This window comes from Macrobrachium nipponense, chromosome 7, assembly GCF_015104395.2.
Source record: "Macrobrachium nipponense isolate FS-2020 chromosome 7, ASM1510439v2, whole genome shotgun sequence".
NCBI lineage: Eukaryota > Metazoa > Arthropoda > Malacostraca > Decapoda > Palaemonidae > Macrobrachium > Macrobrachium nipponense.
Genome location: NC_061109.1, coordinates 20,955,024 through 20,978,920, shown reverse-complemented (window position 1 = coordinate 20,978,920; position 23,897 = coordinate 20,955,024). Strand labels below are relative to the sequence as shown.

The 23,897-nt window shown below is 41.9% G+C and overlaps 1 protein-coding gene across 1 annotated transcript in view; it reads left to right on the top strand.

Annotated features, from left to right (window-relative positions):
- The window catches only part of LOC135217120 (all-trans-retinol 13,14-reductase-like), an 83,293-nt gene that overhangs the window by 8,690 nt on the left and 50,706 nt on the right, over positions 1–23,897 (top strand). Inside the window, exons 2-6 of the mRNA XM_064252827.1 lie at positions 18,815–19,002; positions 20,286–20,416; positions 20,697–20,841; positions 21,978–22,110; positions 22,489–22,651. Coding sequence (XP_064108897.1) covers positions 18,825–19,002; positions 20,286–20,416; positions 20,697–20,841; positions 21,978–22,110; positions 22,489–22,651 — 750 coding nt within the window. The 5' untranslated portion in view covers positions 18,815–18,824. The remainder of the gene's footprint in view (positions 1–18,814; positions 19,003–20,285; positions 20,417–20,696; positions 20,842–21,977; positions 22,111–22,488; positions 22,652–23,897) is intronic.

Genomic DNA, 23,897 nt, shown 5'->3' with positions numbered 1-23,897 from the left:
ATGGTAAGCGATCGCCCGGTTCTCAGGGCTGATGTGACGGTCCCACCAGACTGTTCACGTGTCGAGGCTGTGAAGAGGTCCCCCCAGTCACCAGGAACAACCTCGGCTGCTTCTGGTACCATGGCGCGTTGTGAGGGCAGTGCTCACTCTCACCATGTTATAGGACACTACCAGTCACCTGACTGTTGCTCCCACCAGAACCGCACGGCTCGCACGACTGGTAGCAGCTCCCCTGACGCACGAGACCGACGGTACCATCCTTGGTCCAGCGCTTCCCTGCATGGAGACAACTGGTCCAGACCTGCAGCTCGATCGCCACTGCGGGTTGGCACTCGCCTGCAGTCCTCCCAATCTGCCAGTTCTGCTGGTAGGCAGACCAGGAGTGTCAGGTCTTCCTCACCTGTCCCTTCAACCTCCTTGGGCTACACCAGGACGAGCGAGGCAAACAGGAGTGACAGTGAGGAGTGCGCTCCTTATGGTCCAGCCACGAGAGACTACGAGTCTGGCTCGGTCCTTGGACCAAGCAGATCGTACGCTCAAGTGGTTGGAGGAGGCCACGAGGGGTCTGGCGATGTTCTTCCTCCTGAAGGAAGAGTGTCTTGGGAGGTGATCAGCCTGGATGGATCTGACGATCCATCGCCTCAGGACACGATCACCCCTGAGATACAGAGGTCCTTTCACTGATTAGTCAGCACAATGACCTCGGTGAAGGATCAGTGGTTGCTCTCTCTGACCCTCCATCAAGGTTGGAGTCGTTCTGGGGTCCTAAGAAGACACCCAGAGCGACGTTGGGACTACCCTGATCTTCCTTGGCCAACGGTGTGTTGGACCAGGTGAACGCCCTCGTCTCTGGATGGGAGGACTTACTCAGGTCCAGCAGGTTGGACAAGCTGCTTCCTCCTCCTCTGCCTCATTAGCGGCGCTTCTATGTGCCTTCGGTAGACCTGTTGCCGACCAAGCAGGTTGATCCGGAGATAGCTTGTCTAACTCCGGGAGTGCCTCTTCATCACCTGCTCTCTGAGAACCTCTGGTTCTCACATTAAGAGGCATCAGCCCTGGAATCCACTGCCATGGCAACTTTCCAGGCCATCTCCTGGCTGGGTCTGTGGTCCCTCATGGTATCCAGAGTCGCAGCTTCCTCAGGACTTATTGTTCACGAGGAAGACTCGGCGTTCGGGAGACTCTGCCAGTCTGGAGGTAGGACCATCTCCTACCTCACCCACCAGATGGCCAACCTGTAGGCTAACCTGGTTCTGAGGAGACAGGACTCAGTCCTGACTCGCGTAACCAGAGCAGCTGGTCAAGAGGTGACGCTGGGTCTACGCAATGGACCGTTGCTGGGTTCCTCCTCTCTCTTCCCCAGAGAGATGGTGGATGCTGCAGTGGAAAAGCGGAGAGCTGAGGACAGTGACTGCTTAGTTCACCAGTCAGTTACGAAGACTTCTGAACAGTCTTGTTCAACTGTGGCCAAACCTTGGTGCTTGGCTAGCGCTTCCTCCGCTCCTAAGACGTCAGCACCGTCGAGGGTAGCATGAGGTAAGACCCAGCCTTGCTCTTTCACTTCGAGAAGTGAGCGTCAGCCCTCCTCTCAAGCCTCCTTCTCTCGTAGGAGTGGAGCTAAGCGGAAGGGGAAGAGAGGGAAATGTTAGAGATGGCGTTCCCCCCTCACCTGCTGCCGGAACACCCGGCCCACCTTAAGACGTACACCCCCGGTTGCCAGGGATGTAACCCTGACACAAGAAGTAAAGACACCATGCTGAGCAAGGAGCTGTGGAGATCATGCGAGATCAGTCACCAGGTTTATACAGCTGACTTTCCCTAGTGGAGAAGTCTACGGGAGCTGGAGATCGGTGATTGATCTCTCTCCCTTGAACCGTTTTGTTTGCCAGACTCAGTTCACGTTGGAAACAGCACGCTTAGTGCTTGATTCCATCAGGGAGAATTATTTCCTGCTCTCGGTGGACCTGAAGGATGCGTATTTTCAAATACCCATCCACCAGTCCTCCAGGAAACACCTCTGCTTTATCCTCAATGGGACGGTGTACCAATTTAGGGCTCTTTGTTTTGGTCTCTCATGTTTTGTCTCTCAACTGCCCACAGCTGTTCACACGAGTGTTCACTCTGGTGTCGGCTTGGGCCCATTTGGTTGGGATACGTCTGATGAGGTATCTCAACGATTGGCTGGTCCTGGCCAGCTCCCACTCACAGTTGCTACAGGACAGAGATCGACTCCTCAACTTATGCCGCAATCTGGGGATCGTGGTAAATGTCGAGAAGTCAGATCTCGAACATGAGGATAAAGTACCTGGGCATGCTGATCAATCTGTAGCAGCACGAGTCTTCCCCGCAGACTCGCAGATCAGCAGATTCAGGGAGGCTTCCAGATGGTTCCTGTCATGACAGGAATAGTCAGCGCAGCAGTGGCAAGTCGTGATCGGTCACCTGTCGTCACTAGAGAAGTTAGTCCCTCATGGGCATCTTCACCTGTGGTCTCTTCAGTGGAGACTAAAGGAGTGCTGTTCACAGGCATGGGATCCACAATCCTTCCTGGTTCCTCTCACCGAGGAAGTAAGGGAGGACCTGGCCTGGTGGCTAGACGACAGGAACCTCTTAATAGAAGCACACCTGGAAGAGTTGCTGGTTGCAGGAGTGTGGAACCATCATGACAGGCACCTTCACATCAACTTCCTGGAACTCAAGGCTGCATTCTTCGTGCTTCAAGAGTTCCAGGAATGACTGATGGGACACTCAGTGGTATTGATGAGCGACAACACCACGGCAGTGGCACACGTCAACAGACAGGGGGGTCTAGTGTCCCTCCCGATGCACCAGTTGACAATGCAGGTGCACGAGTGGGCCGTAGCTCACTCGGTAGAGCTGTCAGCCAGATACATTCCAGGCAAGAGGAATGTAGTGGCAGACAAGCTCAGCTGCCAGAATCAGGTGATTGGGACCAAATGGTCTCTTCACCCAGATGTGGCAGAAAGGCTGTTTGACCTCTGGGGGCGTTCAGTAGTGGATCTTTTCACCACCCGGCACAACAGAAAACTTCAGGTTTTCTTCTCAGTTGTGCCAGACCCATGGGCAGCTGCAGAGACGCGTTCCAACGCCCCGTGGGACAACCTCATGGTCTATGCCATTCCCCCATTGCCTGATTCACAAGGTAATCAGCAAGGTGCTGGTCACCAGCAATCTTAGGATGATTCTGGTGGCACCCGAATGGCCTCAGACCATTTGGTATCTGGACCTACTGGCTCTTCCCTCAGAGGCATCACGAGAGATTCCCCCATGGCACAACCTGCTGTGTCAACCACATGTAGAACGGTACCACCAGGCAGTTAATTCCCTGTGTCTTCACTGCTGGCGGTTATCCACCATCTCTGCGAGCGAGAGGCTTTCTCACCGAGCAGCAACAGAGATAGCTGGATACCTCAGACAGTCCTCTGCAGCAGTATACCAGGGAAAGTGGTCCGTCTTCTGTGGTTGGTGTCATAGATTGGGTCTCTCTCCGCTCAGAGCCACTCTTCAGCAGGTAGCGGATTTCCTCATCTTTCTTCGCCGAGAGAAGCTCCTCTCTGTCTCCACAGTCAGAGGATACAGTACCGCCCTGACCCTAGTCTTTAAACTGCGAGGAGTTGATATTTCCCCCTCCATGGAAATATCTCTCCTAATGAGGAGCTTTGAGAAGTCTTACCCACCCAGGGGTGGGATGTGACTCTTGTCTTAAGGAGTTTGACTTGTAGACCCTACGAGCCTCTCCGGGAGTTGTCAGACAGGGATCTGACCCTCAAGACCGTCTTTCTACTGGCCCTGGTATTGTGAAGAGAGTAGAACTTCACGGTCTTCCTTTGATGTTAAAGACTCGAGGGGATGGGGATCGGTTACACTCAATTTTGTCCCAGATTTCGTAGGGAAGACTCAGAACCCTTCGGTCCCTGACGCCAGGTTTGAGTCCTTCAGGCTTGAGTGTTGACGCCTCTTAGTTAGCACCGGGGTGACCAAGAAGAAATGTCCAAGAACACTGTTTCTTTCTGGCTTCATGAGGTAATCAGGAAAGAGTACGACTCAGACAGGATGGCCGACACCTGTACCTTTCATGCGAGAGCCCACAAAGTCAGAGGCATTGGTCCAACCCATGCATTTCACAAGAACTTGTCCGTTGCACAGGTGCTGAAGGCAAGGGTGTGGTCCAACCAGACCACCTTCACCTCCTTCTACCTTCAGGATATTGCCCACAGGGATATTTTCCTTGTGACCCGTGGTGGCTGCTCAACAAGTTATGTACCTTACCCAGCTCCTTTACAGGACAAGGTAGCATCTCATTCCTTGTGATACCGCATGAATGGAGAGTGAATGAGAGAGTGTCTGGCTCCTCTTCCTCCTTTTTTCTTCCCTCTCTCTGGGGCAGAGGGTAGCGGTCATCACAACGCTGGACAGGACGACGATGCAGGTAAGCTACATAACCAAGCTCCATTCTATCCCTTTCATTAGGGATAGAAGCGTTTATCCATCCCTTCCCTAGCAAAGGTGTAAGCGGACACCAGTAAGAAACAAACCCAATACTTATTTGGCTTCTTACTTAGGACTTAGTTCTTGCTTGTTATTCATAAAAGGTACACTTGCCTCCCTCTTATGAATTGGTCCAGAGGTGTGTCCACTGATCTTGCAGAGCACACTCCAATCAGTTGGACAGAAGCTAGGTTCACCCCCTTCCTCTGTTCTTACAACCAGGGAGGGAACCCTGGTTGGGCAAACACCAGTCTGTTCACAAGACTCAGATTCCTCCCACCAATAAGTGAGTCTTCCTTATGTAAAGGACCGATGGTTTGTATAACGTGTCGGAACAAATCACAATTTTTGAAAGCAAATTGTATATTTCCTAAATATACAAACTTGAGGTCCTTTACATATAATCCCACCTCATGGCACCCCTCACTCTGTTCCTGGGCCTAAAGCTAAGTGATATATTTACCTCCAGTCGGGCAGAACTCCCGACCATCAGACAAGCAGTTACTGCTGAACTACCTTGTTAGTAAATCTTACGACCGGTTCAGCTGGCGCTGAATAGTAATTCCTTGTGTAAAGGACCTCAGGTTTGTATAGTTAGGAAAAATACAATTTACTTTCAAAAATTGTGATTTTAACACATCCTGACACTGGAGATGGACACTAGTCACAAGTCATCGGTCATGGAAGAACACCTCAAGACCTCTACTTTTCTCTCGAGATAAGAATTTTCTCCCAAAGTACAAAATAAGATTAAGCAGAGGTTAATGAATGTCTAGCCATGAGCAGTGCAAACTTACCTCCATGACGCTTTCGAAATTTTTACTTAAAACACCTTTCGTGTAGACAATTGATGCCATCTCGATGTTTGTGGAGTCACTTGTGTCAATAAACTTTATATTCCATGTGCTATATCTGAACACCACTGTATTGATGCCGAACACGAAAGGGACCGGATGTGAAAGACACCATAGTGGATTTAAAAATGCCTTGAAAACATATTTTACAAAGACCTCACATGCTTATTTTAGTTTGTATGGCCCTTTCATATATCGCATTATGTTGACAAAACTTCAGTCTTTTGAATGGTATGCTTAATTGTATTCTTGTTTCACCAATTAAATATCGAGTGAATAAGGGTGATCTATCTGAGTAAGATGGACTCAAGGCAGTTGTTTCCCCTATATGTAATGTTTATGGATTTTACTCAAGATTGTAGTTATAATCAGCACAATAGGACAAGATTTTGTTGCCTATACTAGTTAAAGTATGAGATGCCTTATTCCCGGGAAATGCATTTTTACCTTATAATCGGTGGTTTTATCCTTACTGCTATACAAATGAAACTACACAGTGATTATTTGATTGTAATTTTACATAATTCGTTCTTAATTCACTCTAAATTTATGGCAAAGCCATGGCAGGAATAATTTTGTAGGTCTGGCAGCCAGAATCCACGCGGTGAGCAGACGACGGGTTACTAAACTGTATATGACAAAAAAATTATACTTTTTTCTAGCACTTTTCATTTATTTAAGTCTATATTACTATTTTGACTTTTTTTAATTTTTAATAATTGTACAGCTGAAACAAATGTAATTTTTAATGTGTTCTAGGAATGGCAAGTCATTGTTGCCAATTTAGTGGAAATTGACACATACGCCGATGCCTTTACAAACTGTTTCCATGAATTCTAGATGTCATAGTAATGCAATAATGATAAAATTGCTCTAATATTTATGTACATATATATGGTGAGGTGTAGAAATATATGAAATTGCTCAGTCCAAGTCATTTCTTTTCACCCTTCTCCTGGCTGTGTATATGTATATATATATATATATATATATATAGATATATATATATATATATATAAGATATATATATATATATATATATATATATATATATATATATACATATATATATATATAGTATATATATATATATATATATATATATATATTCTTATGGATTTTGATCGCCTCGTCTTCACAGTATCAGTAATTTTTAATTAGTTCTAGAAGAGCAGCCATTTTTCTCCGATCATCTGACTTTAGGAGGGGGAATAAAGACTCATTTAACCATTAGGGACGTATCCCAAGGGGAGTGTGTAGCTAGCTAGGTACTTCTTAGGCCTACTTATAAGATCCCTATTCCTGTGAACCTTTGCTGGTGATATTCTGTTCCCAGGATGACCTGCCAATAGGGGGGGAGAAGCTGCCCCAACACCCAAGTTTGGTGCCCGACGACGCTCAGTCCTTGACCCAGGACAGACGTCCAAGCCAGCCTGCCTATAGGCCTACAAAGGGCTAACTGGTGCGCCCTGAACTCGGACAAAGCTGACACCATATTCTCCAAAGGTCCACTACATAAGGCACCCAAATCCGCTGAGTACCAGAATGCTGCTACAATAGGACTAATTCCTTCCCTCTCTGAAATAGCCTTGATAGTCCTATGGTGCCTTTCAACTATATACTCCAATTCCTCCCAGTCGATAAGCAGCCTGAAATGGCCCAACAATGTTGCAATGAGACAACATATCTCCTAAACACTGTGACCTAAATGATGAACTATTATCCAGTAATAGTTCATCAACTAGCCCTGTTTCCAAAAATATATTATTCAACTCAGCAGATATTTCTTGAGCACCTTCTCTCTTTAACTTCCTCCATATTGCGAAATGACCTGGACCACAGTCAACCACTGATAAATAGGCTATCTATCTGTAAGGAGTAACATCAATAGCTAGGTGCTGCCAGTTTCTTTTAACACTTAATTCACCTCCTTTGTGCACCATAGGAGCAGGATCAATGGACTGACAATGATCACAACACTGAACTACCTTCTTCACACATTCTCTGGAAACTTCAGGGTCCAACTTCTTGGCTAAATATAGTGTTCTGTCAGTTCCCATATGGTGTTTATTATGCCAACCAACTCTTCTTGACTCTTGTCAGAATATCAGCTTTATTCTTCTCTGTAGGGGCCATCTGAACCATAATATTCAAACCAAACTGTGTAATCAATTCCCTCATGTTCCCAAACATCTCTTGATTATCATCTCTGCAGCTCCCTTTGTGTCAACATGTTTCTCAGCAATTATTACAGATTTCAACCATGCTCCGACAGTTGCAGAGTCAGTCCTCAGCTCTATTGACTCAAGGCCCCATTTAATGGCCACATTTGCCCCTTTCAAAACAGCTTCTAGCTCGGGAACATTGATGTGGTTGAAATAATCCTTTTTTCTAAGCCAAGCAGCATCCTCAGCAACCTTGCCATTTACTCTAAAACTACACCCATAGCAATTTTGCTGGCATCAATTTCCTCTCACAGGATCGTCTAACTTTACTCTCTCAATTACCTCTTTAATCATCAACATGGACTGCTCACCGACAGGATCCTCCCAACGTGCTCCTGAGTCTCTTCTCTTAATGTAGCCGCATGCAACTCTTAACCATGCAGCTATGGGATAATGGCCCACTAATGTACCATAAACTAAAAACAATTTCCATTCTTACAATACAGTTTTCAGTATCTTAGACATAATTTGTGGTGTCGAGTTCAACCCAAATCTAATCTTGTAAGGGAAAACTAAAAAACGTCTGGCCCTTATAGTTTACTAGTTGATATGGCCACAATTTTTCATCAGCACTCAACTGTGGTAGGCTTCAAATCCACAACAGACACATTCTCATCTGTCAATCGCCATTCACTTAGTGTCCCACTGCATACGTCAGTCACATCATCACCAGTGTAACACTTGACATTCACATTAAATTCACGAAAATCAAGCACTGGTCTCACCTTATTCTTTGTTGGCTGTTCCACTGCCATTAGAGGACTGATACCTTCTTTAACTTCTTTCTACGGAACTAAAATCCCTTCGGTAATCCACCTGTCCACTTCCTTCTCAAATTCTTTCTTCTTCCAACCCTCAAGTTTTTTATCATAACAACTCATTTTGTTTGTCAGTGTCACAGGTTCATTGTTTTTCCAAAACCACCTGACTCCACTTCTGTCAATCAAATACTGCATGAAAGTCTGGGTCTTCAAAAAAAACTGTTGGACAACCGTCATCACTCTCACCACTAAGTCTATGCTTAATTACTTGACTAACTGAAGCAACACCAAAGGTGTGACACCTCCCAAGTGGTCAATAACATCAACTCCTAACACCACATCAACACCATTAACCAGTTGATCTGACATTACAGCCCTCATGGTTACACATTCACACCTATCTTCACCCAATCTGCAACTTTACACTTAATATGACTCCCATCAAAAGCACTGATATACACTCCACAATTTGGGGCATATATCTGGAATGTACCACTGATGTAGAGCAGCCTGTATCCACAAGTCCTTTTGCAGGCTCATTGCCAATTCAAACATCAATTATAGGAAATGTATCAAGGTGCGCCTTTTTATCTTCACAAGGGCGGCTACAGGCGCAGCAGTCACCCCTTACTTGTTTTCCGCAACTCGTTTTCCGCAACTTGTTCTTGACAACGACTTGCAATATAACCAGTTTTATTACACCTAAAACATCTCACCTGTCTCTTTACAGTCTTTTAACATATGAGGGCCACCACATCAGAAACAATGACCCTTAAACTGGATAGGCCTAGCCCTATTCTCTGATTTCCCACCATCTTCTCCTTCGCCACTCTTCTTAATAGTGACGGCTACCACACCACCTTGCCGTTTAGATGACAAAATCCTAGCATGATTGAACAATTTACTCATTGCCATCATCATCACATTTGGCACTTGTTGTAAAGCAACACTAATATTATCCGGGAAACCACTGACAAAAGTTAGTTTCACCACATTTTCTAAACCAACCTTTTCAAACTTAGCTAAACTGGCCAGCCTCATAATCTCATTGGCATACACATCAACTGGGTCTCCTGTCCACTTCATCTGAACCAGTTTTCCAAAAGCAGAGAATGCATCATCAATATATGCTACTTTCAGTTTTTCCTGAATTTTCACTGCATTTTCTCCAAATAAAGTGCTAGAGCATCACCCTCCAGATACAATGGAATAAAACTGGCTAAGTCTGATATATTCTGTAGCTTAGCCACTAAGGCTACCTTCTTCAACCATGATACAACGTCTCCTTCGCCAGTGAACGGCTTAATCATGTCCATTGTAATTTTAGACGCCATACTTTCTTGCAATAGGCCTAGATAGCTTGTAGTTAAACTCCCCTTGCAAGCTCCCTCAGACTGCATAATGGATGACCTTGAAGATCCAACTCACCAACCAAAGAGAAAAATAAAGGGAAAGGTCCCTCACCATAAACTCTCAACCATGGAGCCCTGGGCCACAATGTGGCAGAATCAAAGCTAAGTGAAGAAAGCAAGCAAACCCGCCACAGTTACGTTAATCATACAAGCTGACAAAATTTCCCACAGCCACACTTTCCACTTTACTTTACTTTTTACCTGCAGGACGATTGGTTTAAAGACATACCGGACACAAAACATGTACTCACCTCAGGCTCCAGGGCTAGGCTGTGCTGTCCGCTGGATATAGGCTAGCCGAAACACAACCACCGCTGACAATCACAACACAAACCAACCAACCGAGAACCACAACCCCACAACAACTTAACAACCCGACAAATCACTGAGCAGACGAACACCAACAGCTTGAAATAACACAACAACCACACGACTTACCCCAGCACAACAACCCACCAACACTGCCCCAACCACCACTCATAGATACCGAAATGCACTACCAACCTCTTCAACTTCACCACAACCAGACAGACACACACACAACAACTTTACAACACCAAACTCAATCAAATAACACAACATCAACTGACTACCAACGGATAACTGCTGCCCAAACCAACTCTGTGACTTCAACGAACGCCTTACTTCTTACAACTGCCGTAACACACTCCTGCCACTAATATACACAACAGAGAGCCACAACAGACACACGCTGACGATAGCCATTCAACCACTCCCATTTATTCTTCTACCAATCTCTCTCTGTCTCATGCAAACCTTGGAGACGTTGTCAAATATGAACTACCATCATTACTCCTCCATATTACCTCCCCTATTACATTTGACAATGTCTCCTTACACTCGCAACATCCACACTAAATCGCCTTTCGCAACACCCAAGGATGCTCAGATGCAGGCCCCCTGGATCTTGTTTGAGGATCCTCATACATTCTTTCAGTTACATCGCCATTCACTCCTTCCAAACCACTTTCATTCAAACTCCCATTATCTCCCTCACTACCATCCTCCCAAATCCCATTCACTGCTTCATCGACATCTTCCAGCTCTGGTTCCAACATCTCCCCTATTTCTACTACCAAACCACTCAGTTCATCCATACTTCTGTCAAACTCTTGCAAAGACCTATCCATCCTATCAACTACCTCCTCACTACCCAGCTTCCTTCCAACCGAAGTCTCATGTTTTCCCTTCCACTTCCTCTCTCCACACTCTTCTGTTTTCTTCCAAACTCAACCAACACCAACTGCCGATCTCCCAGACCCATTTCACTGACACTCGGCTCATACTTATTCACCCTCAACCATTCACTCATTGCATTCTCCCAAACATATTGTGGTACCTCCCTCCACTTACAGAGTTGGTTATGGTGTGCCCTAACCTCATCCATTCCCCCACCTAATCGCAATTTCCCCAAAACATAACTCAATCCACTCAGTCCCACTTCCAAAATCTCAAAAGGCCCTTCAAATTTCTCCCTTACTTTATTCACATTCATTCTTCTCATCTCAACCATCTCTTTCAACACCTTATCCCCAATCTTTAGTCTCAATCCTTTCACTTGCTTTCTTCCACAAATCCCGATCACCTTTTGACAGACCCAACCGCAGCCTGACAACCCTTTCAAAATTCAATACATATTTACAAGGAGACATATCTATACTTTTCTGCAGTCTGGTGTTATATACCCACACTGCACATCCTACGTACATATCCCAATCCTTGTTGCCCTTACTCATCATTCACAAAATCTCAGTCATCGTCCTAACAGTTCTTTAGGGCAAACCATTCGCACTAGGCATATACAGAGTAGAATACACATGCACAATACCCTATTCCTTCAACATTTCTTCAAATTCCCATCCCACAAACTCAGGTCCATTATCACTCAACATTTTTGCCGGCTTACACACACATATGGGCAACATCACTTGACCCACCATTCATGCAACAGTTTCACTCCTTATCTTTGATGGGAACCACACAAGCAAATTTACTCATGTGATCCACCATCACAATCATCCCAACTGTTCTCTCACAGTCCTAAGCAAAGAAACACAATCAATCACAAGCATTTCAAACAGCTCTTTCATCTGCAATCGCAACAGGTGGACTTGCATGCACACTGATACTTTCCCCTCTGACAGTCTTCACATGTGACAGCCACATCCATACAAATCTTATTCAACCCAGGGGCATACAATCTCTCTCTTGTACATTCCCACAACTTATTTTTCCCCATATGCCCAAACCAATCATGCACCAACAAACATACTCACAGCTGACTCAACAGAAAACACCGGAACATACATTTCCCTGTCATACACCTCTTCCTGGTGTAAAAAGTACACTATGTTTTTACACACCACAAACCATTTAGCAACCCTCTTATATACATCCAACTCACATGGCCAATCTTCCACACGGACTGCACTCCTCCCAAATCACATTGTCGCAACATACTTATCTCCAGGCCCTTATCTTGCATTTCCTCAATCTCTTCCTCACTCAACATATTCTCACTCCTAGCAATATCATTCATACCCACAAAGTTTGCTACAAATACATTACTATCTTGAATCCTAGCTACTTGTCTGCCCCCCTTTCTAAAAATTCCATTTCCTATATCTACGTCTATATTGTGGATCCTCAAACAATCTATCCCTATCAAAAAAGAAGATGGCATATAATTTTCTTCTATAACTATAAAGTTATGTATTACTTCAAGATCTCCTAACCTAGCCTTTAACCGTACCTCTTCCCATACTAAAACACTTCCTTGTCCTAACCCCGTATTCTCACACTTGAATACTGACTTTTCGCATCTCTCAAGTTCACTCACCACTGACCCACTCACCAAGGAAACTTGTGCCACTGTGTCAACCAAACCACAGTACTCACTGTCATTTATTCCCAATCGCATCTCTCAAGTTCACTCACCACTGACCCACTCACCAAGGAAACTTGTGCCACTGTGTCAACCAAACCACAGTACTCACTGTCATTTATTCTGACAAACGTCACCATTTTCCCTTGAGTCTCATGCATCACACATTCACTGCCACATCCACCTGGTTATCCACATCACAATCCTCTTCACCACATTCATCCTCAGTTAACTCCCCATTTCCACAATTCTGACTCAAATCCCCTTCACAGTCCCTTTTTGTAACCAACCAATTACAACCACGTTCCCCCCTCTGAATCATCAAAACCCTTTGTTCATTAGCTGTACTCACCCTTCCTCGATACTCAACCGGTCTGTCCCATCCAAAATACAAAAACACTTTTATTCAAAACAACTCAGCTACTGCTAACAACAATTCATGCAATATTTCTCCTTCCCCACCTTGTTCCTCTGCATATGCCACTTCCTTCTGCACATCACTCATCAACTTCACTCGCAAATCATTCGCACTACCGGGTACCTGTTCGACCAGACCCTTACCTTCCAAGTCTCTTCTACAACTAACCCCTCAGGTACCATATTTGGATCCCAGTCACTTTTCACAACACCACTACCCTTACCATGCATCCTAGACATCATATCAGCAATCACATTTTTACTCCCTGGTACATATTCTAAGCTAAAATCAAACTCACTCAAATCCTCAATCATCCTCGCGATCCTAGCATTCACACTCTCCTTCTTGATCATATACACTAACGGCTGAAGGTCTGTCCTTATGACAAATTTTACCCTGTACAAAAAGACTTTCAACACTTTCACACAAAACCTTATTGCCCGGAAGCTCCTTCTCAACCACCGAATACCTCAGCTCTGCTTTATTAAAAGCTTTAGTCACATATGCCATCACTCTCAATTGTCCCTCCCCATTCACCTCTTGCATCTGCACCAAGCATCCTCCCATACTAAACTTACTTGCATCAGCATACAACTCAAGCTTACTCACATCCTCACTTTAGTCTGGAAAACCCAAGGTGACATCTTTAGCAGCCTCCTCTTTCAATCTCTCAAATGCTCCCACCATTCACTCATCCCACCTTAGCTTAGTACAATTTTTCTTCCCGGTCCATTCAGTCAACAGCTTCCCAATACCCAAACAATCCCTAACAAACTTCCTCCCGAACTCAATCAACCCCAAAAAAACCTTTAACTCCCTCACAGTCTGGGGAAGTGGAAACTCCTTTACTTTTTCCACAAACTTTTCACTCTTCCTTACGCCACTCGCACTCACCTTATGACCAAGAAATTCCACTTCCCTAGCCAACCACTTACAATTCTCCAGCTTCACTTTCACTCCACCCTCTTCCAACCGTTCTAACACCTCAAGCAGTTCCATATTCTCCTCAACAGTCTCACTTGCAATCAAAATGTCATCTCATCTATAAACACAGTCACCTTCCTTCCATTAAAACCAGCCAAAACTACATTCAGCCCTCTGGAAGGCAGCAGGCGCATTAGCCAATCCAAAAATTAACCTCTTGAATTGATAGTGGCAGCTACCACTCGAAAAAGCCGTAACATGCCTGCTCCCTTCCTCAAGAGGCATCTGGAAATAACCCCTTACCAAATCTAATTTCATGAACACTCATCCCATGTATCTTATACACACAATCAGACACCACATTCATCAGGAATCGCTCCTTCACAGTTACTTTATTCACCTTACTGTAATCAACACACATCCTCAAACTCCCATCTGTCTTACGTACTGGGACTTTGGGACTATTCCAAGCACTCTCGCTCCTCTCAATCACTCCCACTCTCTCAAGTTCCTCACACTGTTCCTCAATCTCTCAGGTAATAGGCACAGAAAAGTGTCGGGGACGCTGATTTATGGGGTGTCATCTTTCAAAACTATCTTGAACTCCAGAAGCTTAGATCCCCTAAAATCCTCGTCACCACGACTCAATGCACCCATATCTGCATCAACCGCTCCCTCTCGTCATCACTAACATTTTCATCTACCTCAATTCTTTCTCTCAACTCATCATACTTCCACTCATCGCTTTCTTTCATGCTACCTGTCATCACCCGCCGCACCTTAACATATCTTTCGTCATCCACATTCACCAACGTATATAACAACCCCACTCAATCACCTTCATGTATACCCCGCACTTGCTTTTTCCTAACACGCGGCAATGAGGCTACAAAAACCTGAGGATTCTCCATATCTAAACTCCTGTTGTACAATGCACGCTCGCTCTTACCAACTTGTTCGCATCCACTCCCTCAACCACATATGCACACTTGTCACCTTTGACAATCCCAAGACTATCCGGCCATGCAACTTTCACACTAACAACTTCTCCGACTTCTAGCGGCACTTTTATACTCTCTTTTGCAACCAACGGCACTCACTTCCACTTTCTTTACCCCAGTAGGCCTACCTCCTACGGCTCCCTCTCCCATGAATCCCTTCATCATCTCCTGTACTGCAATCATCATTACTCCGAATTTTTTGTCCATTTTCTCACCCATTCTCTCTTCTGCTCCTTTCACTTCTTCTTTCATTTCCACTTTCGCACTCCTTAGCATTCCTCTCATTTCCTCTAAGTCGCTCTTCAGCTCCTCACACTGTACCCTCAACCTCTCATTTTCCACTTCCAATTGTCCTCTCACTTCTCTCTCCAACCTCAACTCCTCCTTCAACCTCGCTTCCTCACTCAATCCTTCCATCCCAAATTTTCTCACCACTCATACACACTAGCCTAGACCAATCGTCCTACAGCTGCCACACCAGCAGTCCCTGTTCAGGCACCAAAAATTTCTGTGGCGGAATCAAAGCTAAGTGAAAAAAGCAAGCAAACTCCCCACAGTTACGTTAATTGTACAAGCTGACAGAATTTCCCACAGCCACATTTTCCCTTACTTTCCCCTTTACATTACTTTTTACCTGCAGGACAATTGGTTTAACAACATACCGGACACAAAACACAACACGTACTCAGCTCACGCTCCAGATACTCAGGGCTAGGCTGTGCTACTCCCCACAGTTACGTTAATTGTACAAGCTGACAAAATTTCCCACAGCCACACTTTCCCTTACTTTCCCCTTTACATTACTTTTTACCTGCAGGACAATTGGTTTAACGACATACCGGACACAAAACACAACACGTACTCACCTCACGCTCCAGATACTCAGGGCTAGGCTGTGCTGTCTGCTGGGTATAGGCTAGCCGAGACACAACCACCGCCGACAATTACAACACAAACCAACCAACCAACCAAGAACCACAACCCCACAACAACTTAACAACCCGACAAATCATTGAGTAGACGAACACCAACAGCTCGAAATAACACAACAACCACACGACTTACCCCAGCACAACAACCTACCAACACTGCCACAACCACCACTCACAGATACTGAAATGCACTACCAATCTCTTCAACTTCACCACAACCAGACAGACAAACGCACAACAACTTTACAACACCAAAATCAATCAAATAACACAACATCAACTGACCACCAACGGGTAATTGCTGCCCAAACCAACTTTACGACTTCAATGAACGCCTTGGCGGCCTAACTTCTTATGACTCCTGTAACACACTCCTGCCACTGATATACACAACAGAGCGCCACAACAGACACATGCTTACGACCGCCATTCAACCACTCCCATTTATTCTTCCACCAATCTCTCTCTCTCTCTCTCTCTCAACCCTCAGAAACGTTGTCAAATACGAACTAACATCATTACTCCTCCATAACAACACCCTACCTCCTCAACAACTGACTGACTACTTCCCAGGTGTAGACAATCCCACTCACGCGTAACCACGAGTGTTTTCAAAAAATCCTAAATTACATTAATCACACAACATTAATGTTGGCAAATTTTTTTCTGTTCTCGGTCTATGTATTTTTATGAATCCAAGGTAGAATTATCCGTGCTTCCCACCTTCCCACAATGTGGGAATCAGCTATATAATTACTGGGGAAGTTGTATAATTAAAAATGACATTTTCATGTTAAAATAAAGTTTTAATTATACTTGCCGAGTAATTATACAATCGGAGCCCACCCTCTGTCCCATAGCAGGATTTATGTTGTTGAGCATAAACAAACTGAGTTCTTTGCCATGTTGTTCCTCTCTCTTACCCTGAAAGTGGGTCGGGTATTGTAACGTAACCAAAACAAATAGAAAATTAGCAGGACCCCAGAATTTCGGGATTCTAACTACGGGCGAGTGAAACCTTTAGCTCTATTACTACTGGTTAAGTATAATTAAAAATTTATTTTATCATGAAAATGTCATTTTAACATTTTTAAGACCTGTTCCTCTGATTCCACCGTTAACCACTTCAGGTTATTTGCAAACAACTAGGCCTAGCTAGTAGCTTGTCTTCCAGGGTGCTTACATCCATTGTGCCTTTGTCACCTGTTTCATTTCTGTGTAATTATGAGGAAGAGCTCTGCATAGAGATATTGTTGTTAATGAAGTATTTTGACTGAACAATTCAGAATGGATGTACACGATGCAGTTTGTTAATCCACATGACACTATACTGAGCTTTTTTGTGTAAAAACATGAGCAAAAGACAATATATTTCTCACATATATTGGTAAATTTGATAATTTATCTGGCCAGTACTTCATTGCATACACCCTTTTCTATATTGTTCAGTTAAAATTTCCATTCATAAACAATGTCTCTGTGCAGAGTTCTTCCTTAGAATTTTCAATTTCTTTAATAAGCTGTAAGATTGTGTTGCTCCTTCTTGGATAACAACATTTATCACAGATTCTTTGGCAATTCCTGCCACTGTTTTTCCCATGGGTAAGTCATGTATTATATTTTAGTAACATCATCGGCTCAGTTGATCTTACGAGCCTAATACACCCTGCTTCTGCAATGCCCATCTAATCACGTATCTCATTTACCCTGTCAGATGCCTTCTCAAGATCCTTATGGGCTGTATCATGTACAGTCACTTTCTTTACTTGTTACTTCTTTCATATTTGCTCTGTAGGGGGGTACTGTCGCCAGTGGACCTCATGCGATGCACTGTAGGCATTACTTAAGGTTCTTTGCAGCTTGCCTTCGGCCCCTAGCTGCAATCATTTTCGTTCCTTTTACTGTACCTCCTTTTATATTCTCTTTCTTCATCTTACTTTCCACCCTCTCCTAACACTTGATTCATAGTGCAACTCCTGTTACACCTTTCAAACCTTTTACTGTCAATTTCCATTTTAGTGCTGAAATGACCTCATAGCTCCCAGTTCTTGGCTTTATTCAACTCTTTCATATCTGAACAGCTGAGCTGTATGGCAAAAGTATATCATTAGCGACAATAGGTAATTTTACCATATTAGTGTCGTAAAGAGTACTTTACAGGCTTTCAAATCTCATAATTCACCAAATCTGTTGGTTTAAACTTTTTAGAGTGGTTTCATATCAGACACAGAGGCAGAGAGACAGTTTTTGTGTGTACCAATTCATGCAGGTGTTTCTCTGTGAAATTTTAGCAATAAGATTGGAGTCCTTTAGATTGAATAAAAGGAGATTACTGTTAGGCAGTTCTTTAGATCAAAGTAAGATGGAGGATTTTACGTGTTTGGTAATTCCTTAGAAGAATGAAAACATGCCTTGAAAGTGTGAGAGTGTTCTCTACTAACTCCATGTTGTGTGTAATGTTAGCACACAAACTCTTCAAGACTTGTGGACACTAGCCATGCTGTAACAATTCTAGGGTCCCTGGGACAGTTAGGTATTTCTCCATTAACTTTCTTAATTTGATTTTCTTGTTAATGTGTTACCTGCCTTTTATTTTGGTCTTCTTAATATGCAGCAGAATGTCACCAAATTTGTATCCCTTTCCTATTCCTCAAGTTGTATTGTAATGAAATTTTTTTTATGGTGCTTGTGTTTAGTGTCAAGGTGACAAGGATGTCCTCCTTTTGTACACAGATTTAATGAATAAACTTCATTGTAAAGAATACATATATATTTTGACATACAGAGATGAATAATGGTCACAGTTCTAACTTTCAAATTATAATGCACTGAAAACCTTTTTATTATCTACTAGTATTCGTCTACTTTTTCAGAGACTGAAAAATGGCCCTCGGAGTGCTACCACTGCTGATAGCTGCGGCTGCAGCTTTTATGCTTGTTCGATTTTTTATGTTTGTTTTCTCTAAACCATCTTCAACCAACCCATTTGAAAAACGATGCACTGCAGAAATAAGGCCTAAAGTCATTGATCAGAAACAGAGAGATCAAGTTCTTAAGCAAGGTGGGTTGATTAGATTTATTTTGTATATTATACAAGTTGATTTGAGGGTTATTGAAACTGTTGCTATATCATTGAAGTGCATAGATGACTGGCTGGGAATCTACACGGTAGCAAGATAGTCATTTTAATTTCACAAGAAGATAGTAAAATATCTGGAAAATAAATCCTTTAGTACTTTGGAAATACTAAGGACATCAACTTACGTACTTGACTTTGCTAGACTAATTATTGCAGGAAGTATAGATTTCTCAATATTAGAGATGGCATCACCAATGTAATAAAATGACATACGTACTGCAATATCAGCAACACTTAATATTTTCCAATTGCTGTACATATTTTGTAAAACAGTAGTTTGTTTCTTGTGTGTAACATCTGATTATTTATATTTTTTAAACAAGTGAGATATGATACCATGATACATTTAATATCTTGTGAAGAAGCAGTGAGTTGAAAATTTGTTTTCCAATGGGTTAGTCCACCATCTGGAAACTAATGACTTAAATGAAATGCTGTTTCATTAGTATGCTAAGATTGTTTAGTAAGTCAGCTTGGATGATTGAAAAGTGGCAGGTTATTTTATAAAGTAGAATACGTACTTACATACTGTATTCTTTATGGATTCACCAACACAGCGAAAGGATTTCATGACTAGGTGAACTGAAGAAATGATGAATGTGAAAAGATGAGAGCATAAAATAGAGAATATAGACACTAAATACCAAAGGGAAAGCTTTTCTTTATCCTTTTTAAATGCAGGAGGCACAGTGAGAATAGGCTAAGCAATATTTGAATATGTATACAGGACAGAATTCTATGTCCCAGAAATTGTTTTCAGACCTTTACTGTGTTTGTTAAATTTTTTTAGTAGTGGTCTCATTATTTCATACATAATTTGTTTTATTGTAATTTATTAAGCAATTCTCTTGGGAAAGACAGTATCTTGAAAATCAAAATGATAATTTGTACATTTGGATGTGCTATCATAAACTTACTTTGCTAATCATAGTGGATAACTGTTTTTATGTTATATTCATTGTTGAAATTTGTGTAAAAGACCTCTGTTATTTTGTAAGTTTTATGGTTGACAATTATTTTATTCATTTAATCTCTTAAATCCATGTATCTTAATGATTCCAGGTCTCTTGATGATCCCAGGTCATCATGGCATTGTCCAGTGGCAGTTCTTTCCTGTAGACTTTTGAATTAATATTCTATTTAGAAAATTACCATCAACAAATATTTAACTTGTAATATTATTGGTTTCTTTTTAAATATTCTAGGGTTTAGCAAAGATAAGGTGCCAAAGGGATTAGACGCAATAGTAATAGGCAGTGGGATTGGAGGTCTCTCAACGGCTGCTTTATTATCAAAAGCTGGAAAGAAAGTGCTGGTATTGGAACAGCATGATCAGGTGAGAATTATGTGCATGCATGAGTGATCTTAAATACTTTCTTCCTAAGAAGTAGAATGACCAGGAGGAATTGAATCCATAAAGGATTATTGTGGAAATTGCTACGTGGTTGGAATGCATTTACTACTGGCAAATATTACTTTGTTGTACATAATGGAATGTGCTTCATTTGTGTACAAGTATTTAAATGAAAATGGAAATTATTCATGATATAGTATACGTATTTGTAAAGATAATGTATGTATTAAGAAAAAATTCCTAGACTTTTATTTCTTTGCAGGCTGGAGGTTGCTGTCATACTTTTATTGATAAAGGGTATGAGTTTGATGTTGGAATTCATTATATTGGTGAAATGCATTACCAAACCGAGTCTAAAACATATTTGGATCACATTACTAATAGACAGCTAGAGTGGGCACGTCTAGGTAAGGTTTTAAAGATTTGAATACGTAGTTGCTTTCTTCCATTTTACTTGCACGTTCTTGCATTTGCTCATGTACTTAGTTTCATGACCTTCCTTGGTTAGAAAATACGTGTATTGCTCTGTAAGGGAACAAGTTCATCAGTGCCATCTTTGTTAGGGTTGCCTTGGACATTACTACTCCTGTTATTGTTGTTATTATGCAACTTTGGGTAGAAAAGCAGAGTAAGCACCACAAGCCTAAGAACTCCAATAGCGGAAGTAGCCTAGTACAGAAAAAAGAAATGTATAAAAGCAATTGTATGGAAAACAATGAATTTATCAAATTAGACTTTTTTCAGCACACTGCTAGAACTGCTGAAGTTCCATAACAATTGAAGAAAGAGGGAGACTTAGAATTATTGGCATTTCAAATACTTCATTGAATGTACAAGTTATGTATTTAAAAGTGAACAGATATTGATTTCATTCTTTTTTGCCTGCAGCTCCAGTAATTTTCATTTCCTTAGTCCTGTGGCTTCTTGTTATCTGTGAGGACTATTATTATTGAGCAGTATAATCAAGCACCATTGTCTTTCATGAGAGATTTGTCATTAGGAAATGGCATAAGTACATTAATTTTTATATTGGGTTTGGGTTGTGCCTGGCAATGCAGTTTCCATTATCTTTTTTGCTTGCGTAATAAGGATGTGTTTTACTATATTGCCTTTTACTCCTGTCAAACATCTATGAAATTTTCTGATAAAAATTCATGGGAAGTGGCTGTATTTAACCATGTACATACAAGGTTACAGAGTTTGTCATTATTGTCACCATTATTATTTTTGCTTGTTAGGATGATTCTAATTTTGACTTTGATAAAGTGTAATTTATGAACTGAGGTCAAAGGCCCCACTCACTATTTTAGAAGCATTACCTCGTTATGAAGTTCAATGACAGAACCAGCTTTTGCTTGAAGGAATCTCCCTTTACATAAATGTTTGTTGTATATTTAGAAAAAAGAAATTGACTCAAAAAAAAATGCATTTTTATATTGATTCATTTGTTTGTGAAACATTATCTTTAGTGAATTGCTACATCAGGTGCTAGGTTAGAATAAGTATTTATAAATACTGCTCAAGGAAAATTTATTTTTTTCAGAGGATGATTTTGATGAAGTAGTTTTTGCTGAAAAGGATAAGGAATTTCGTAGATTTCCCGTCTACTCAGGAAAACGAAATTGGGCAACAAGCCTCAAAAAGCATTTCCCAAATGAAGCAGCTGGCATTAACAAGTATGCCTTATGCCTTATTATTTGTTATGTATATTTACAATTTATAAAAAAAGTGAACTTTTAGAATTTTTTGTTTTAAAAACATGTTTCTGCCCTACATGTTTTATCTCTCTCAAATGTACAATATAAACTTGCAGTCTTTGAGTCACTTCCCCACTGATATACTATTATTATGTCAGGTTCATTTGTTATTAAGAATGGGCAAATTTTATTGGTACTGTAGGTTATATAATGCATATGTTATTTAGAATGCATAATTGTCCTTTGTATTGCATGCAATTTTATTTTTAATCATGGAGGCTTTTAGACCACCACCTTTTGATTACTTGCATTTTGTATGTGCTTCCAATTACTTGTTAAGGTTAATTTCTCCCAAAGATTCTTCGACTTAATGGATGAAGTACGAAGCAGCAACCGTACTGCAATGTGGGTAAAATTCATTCCTCTTTGGTGTGTGAAGATCTTAGAGACAACTGGACTTATTAACTTGTTCACAAATTTCTACAAATGGAATTCATTGACAGTCAGAGATGTGTTGTTAGTAAGTAGTATTGTAATAAATCAAGATGTCCTGTATGTCTGTTTTGGTTACTGAGTACAGTATATTAATATTTAGTAATTAACCCTTCCCCAGGGACTCATGGGCATTGTTTAGCAACATCATATCAAAGGCTTTCAGAAAACAATGAGAAACATATTAGTCACCCATTCCAAGGAAAGCAGACATATGGATGGAAAAGGTAAATCAGTTGTCTGTTGTTCGAGACTAAGAATAAAGCTGTATGTTGCATACAAGAAACTTGTGAGCAGGGTTGCCATTTTGAGGAATTTCGTCTACTACTGTGGCTTTCTGGTGACATCTGGCAACCCTCCCTGCTTTTCCGACCACAGGCCACAGCACTGAGGAATACAATTCTTCACTTTGCCTTTTTATGTTTTATTATGAAAATAAAGTTATAAAACATATCCTGCTTATTTCAGCATGTGACAGGTCTAAAATCAATGAGAAAACATATAATTTACTGTACCATATCGAGTTACAGTATCATTGATGTCCTAAGCATGTGAAAAAAACGTTTGTTGAAAGTTTGTGAAGCACTCACCTAAAAAGTGCCCTCATGAGCTGAGATGAAGAGCGTAACTGAAGCTCACGAACGTTTGCTTGCAACTACGATTTCTTTGAAAATCAGAACTGCTTATGGTAAAACTGCTAAAGGCCACTTTTGTGAAGAAAAAGTGGCAACATTGCTAGTGAGAGCTTAAGACAGAAGTGTTAAAGTATTTAGGGCAATTCAAAGTTTTTATAGTGAAAGTAAAGCTTGTACAGACATAAGAGGGACTGGTTTGGCATAAACCAGGTCTAAAGCAAGGATATCTTGTAGCTACAAGTACATGTTTGTATGGATTGAGTAAAGAGAGGAGTGAGGGAAAGGGAGATGTAAGTGCAGTTATGATAGACAAGAAAAGTGATCAGGAATGGCATGTGGAATAACTGATGTTTGCTATTGATACATGTTAGTTGGCAATATCAAGGAGAAGCTACATTACTGTACACTATTTGCAAAAGGAGAAAATGTGTATTGAGGTCCCAAGCTTGGTCGGTAACCAGCTTCCACCTCGTATACGTATGGGTTGCCAGATGCCACAGATTCCTTGCTTTACAATCTTTTAGTTTTTAACTGGTTTCCAGCTGGTGCTAGAAGGTTATCCCATTGTTAAGACCTCAGGTTTGTGAGCTATGAAAATGCAAATTGATTAAGAAATTTGCCATGCTAATTGAATCCAAG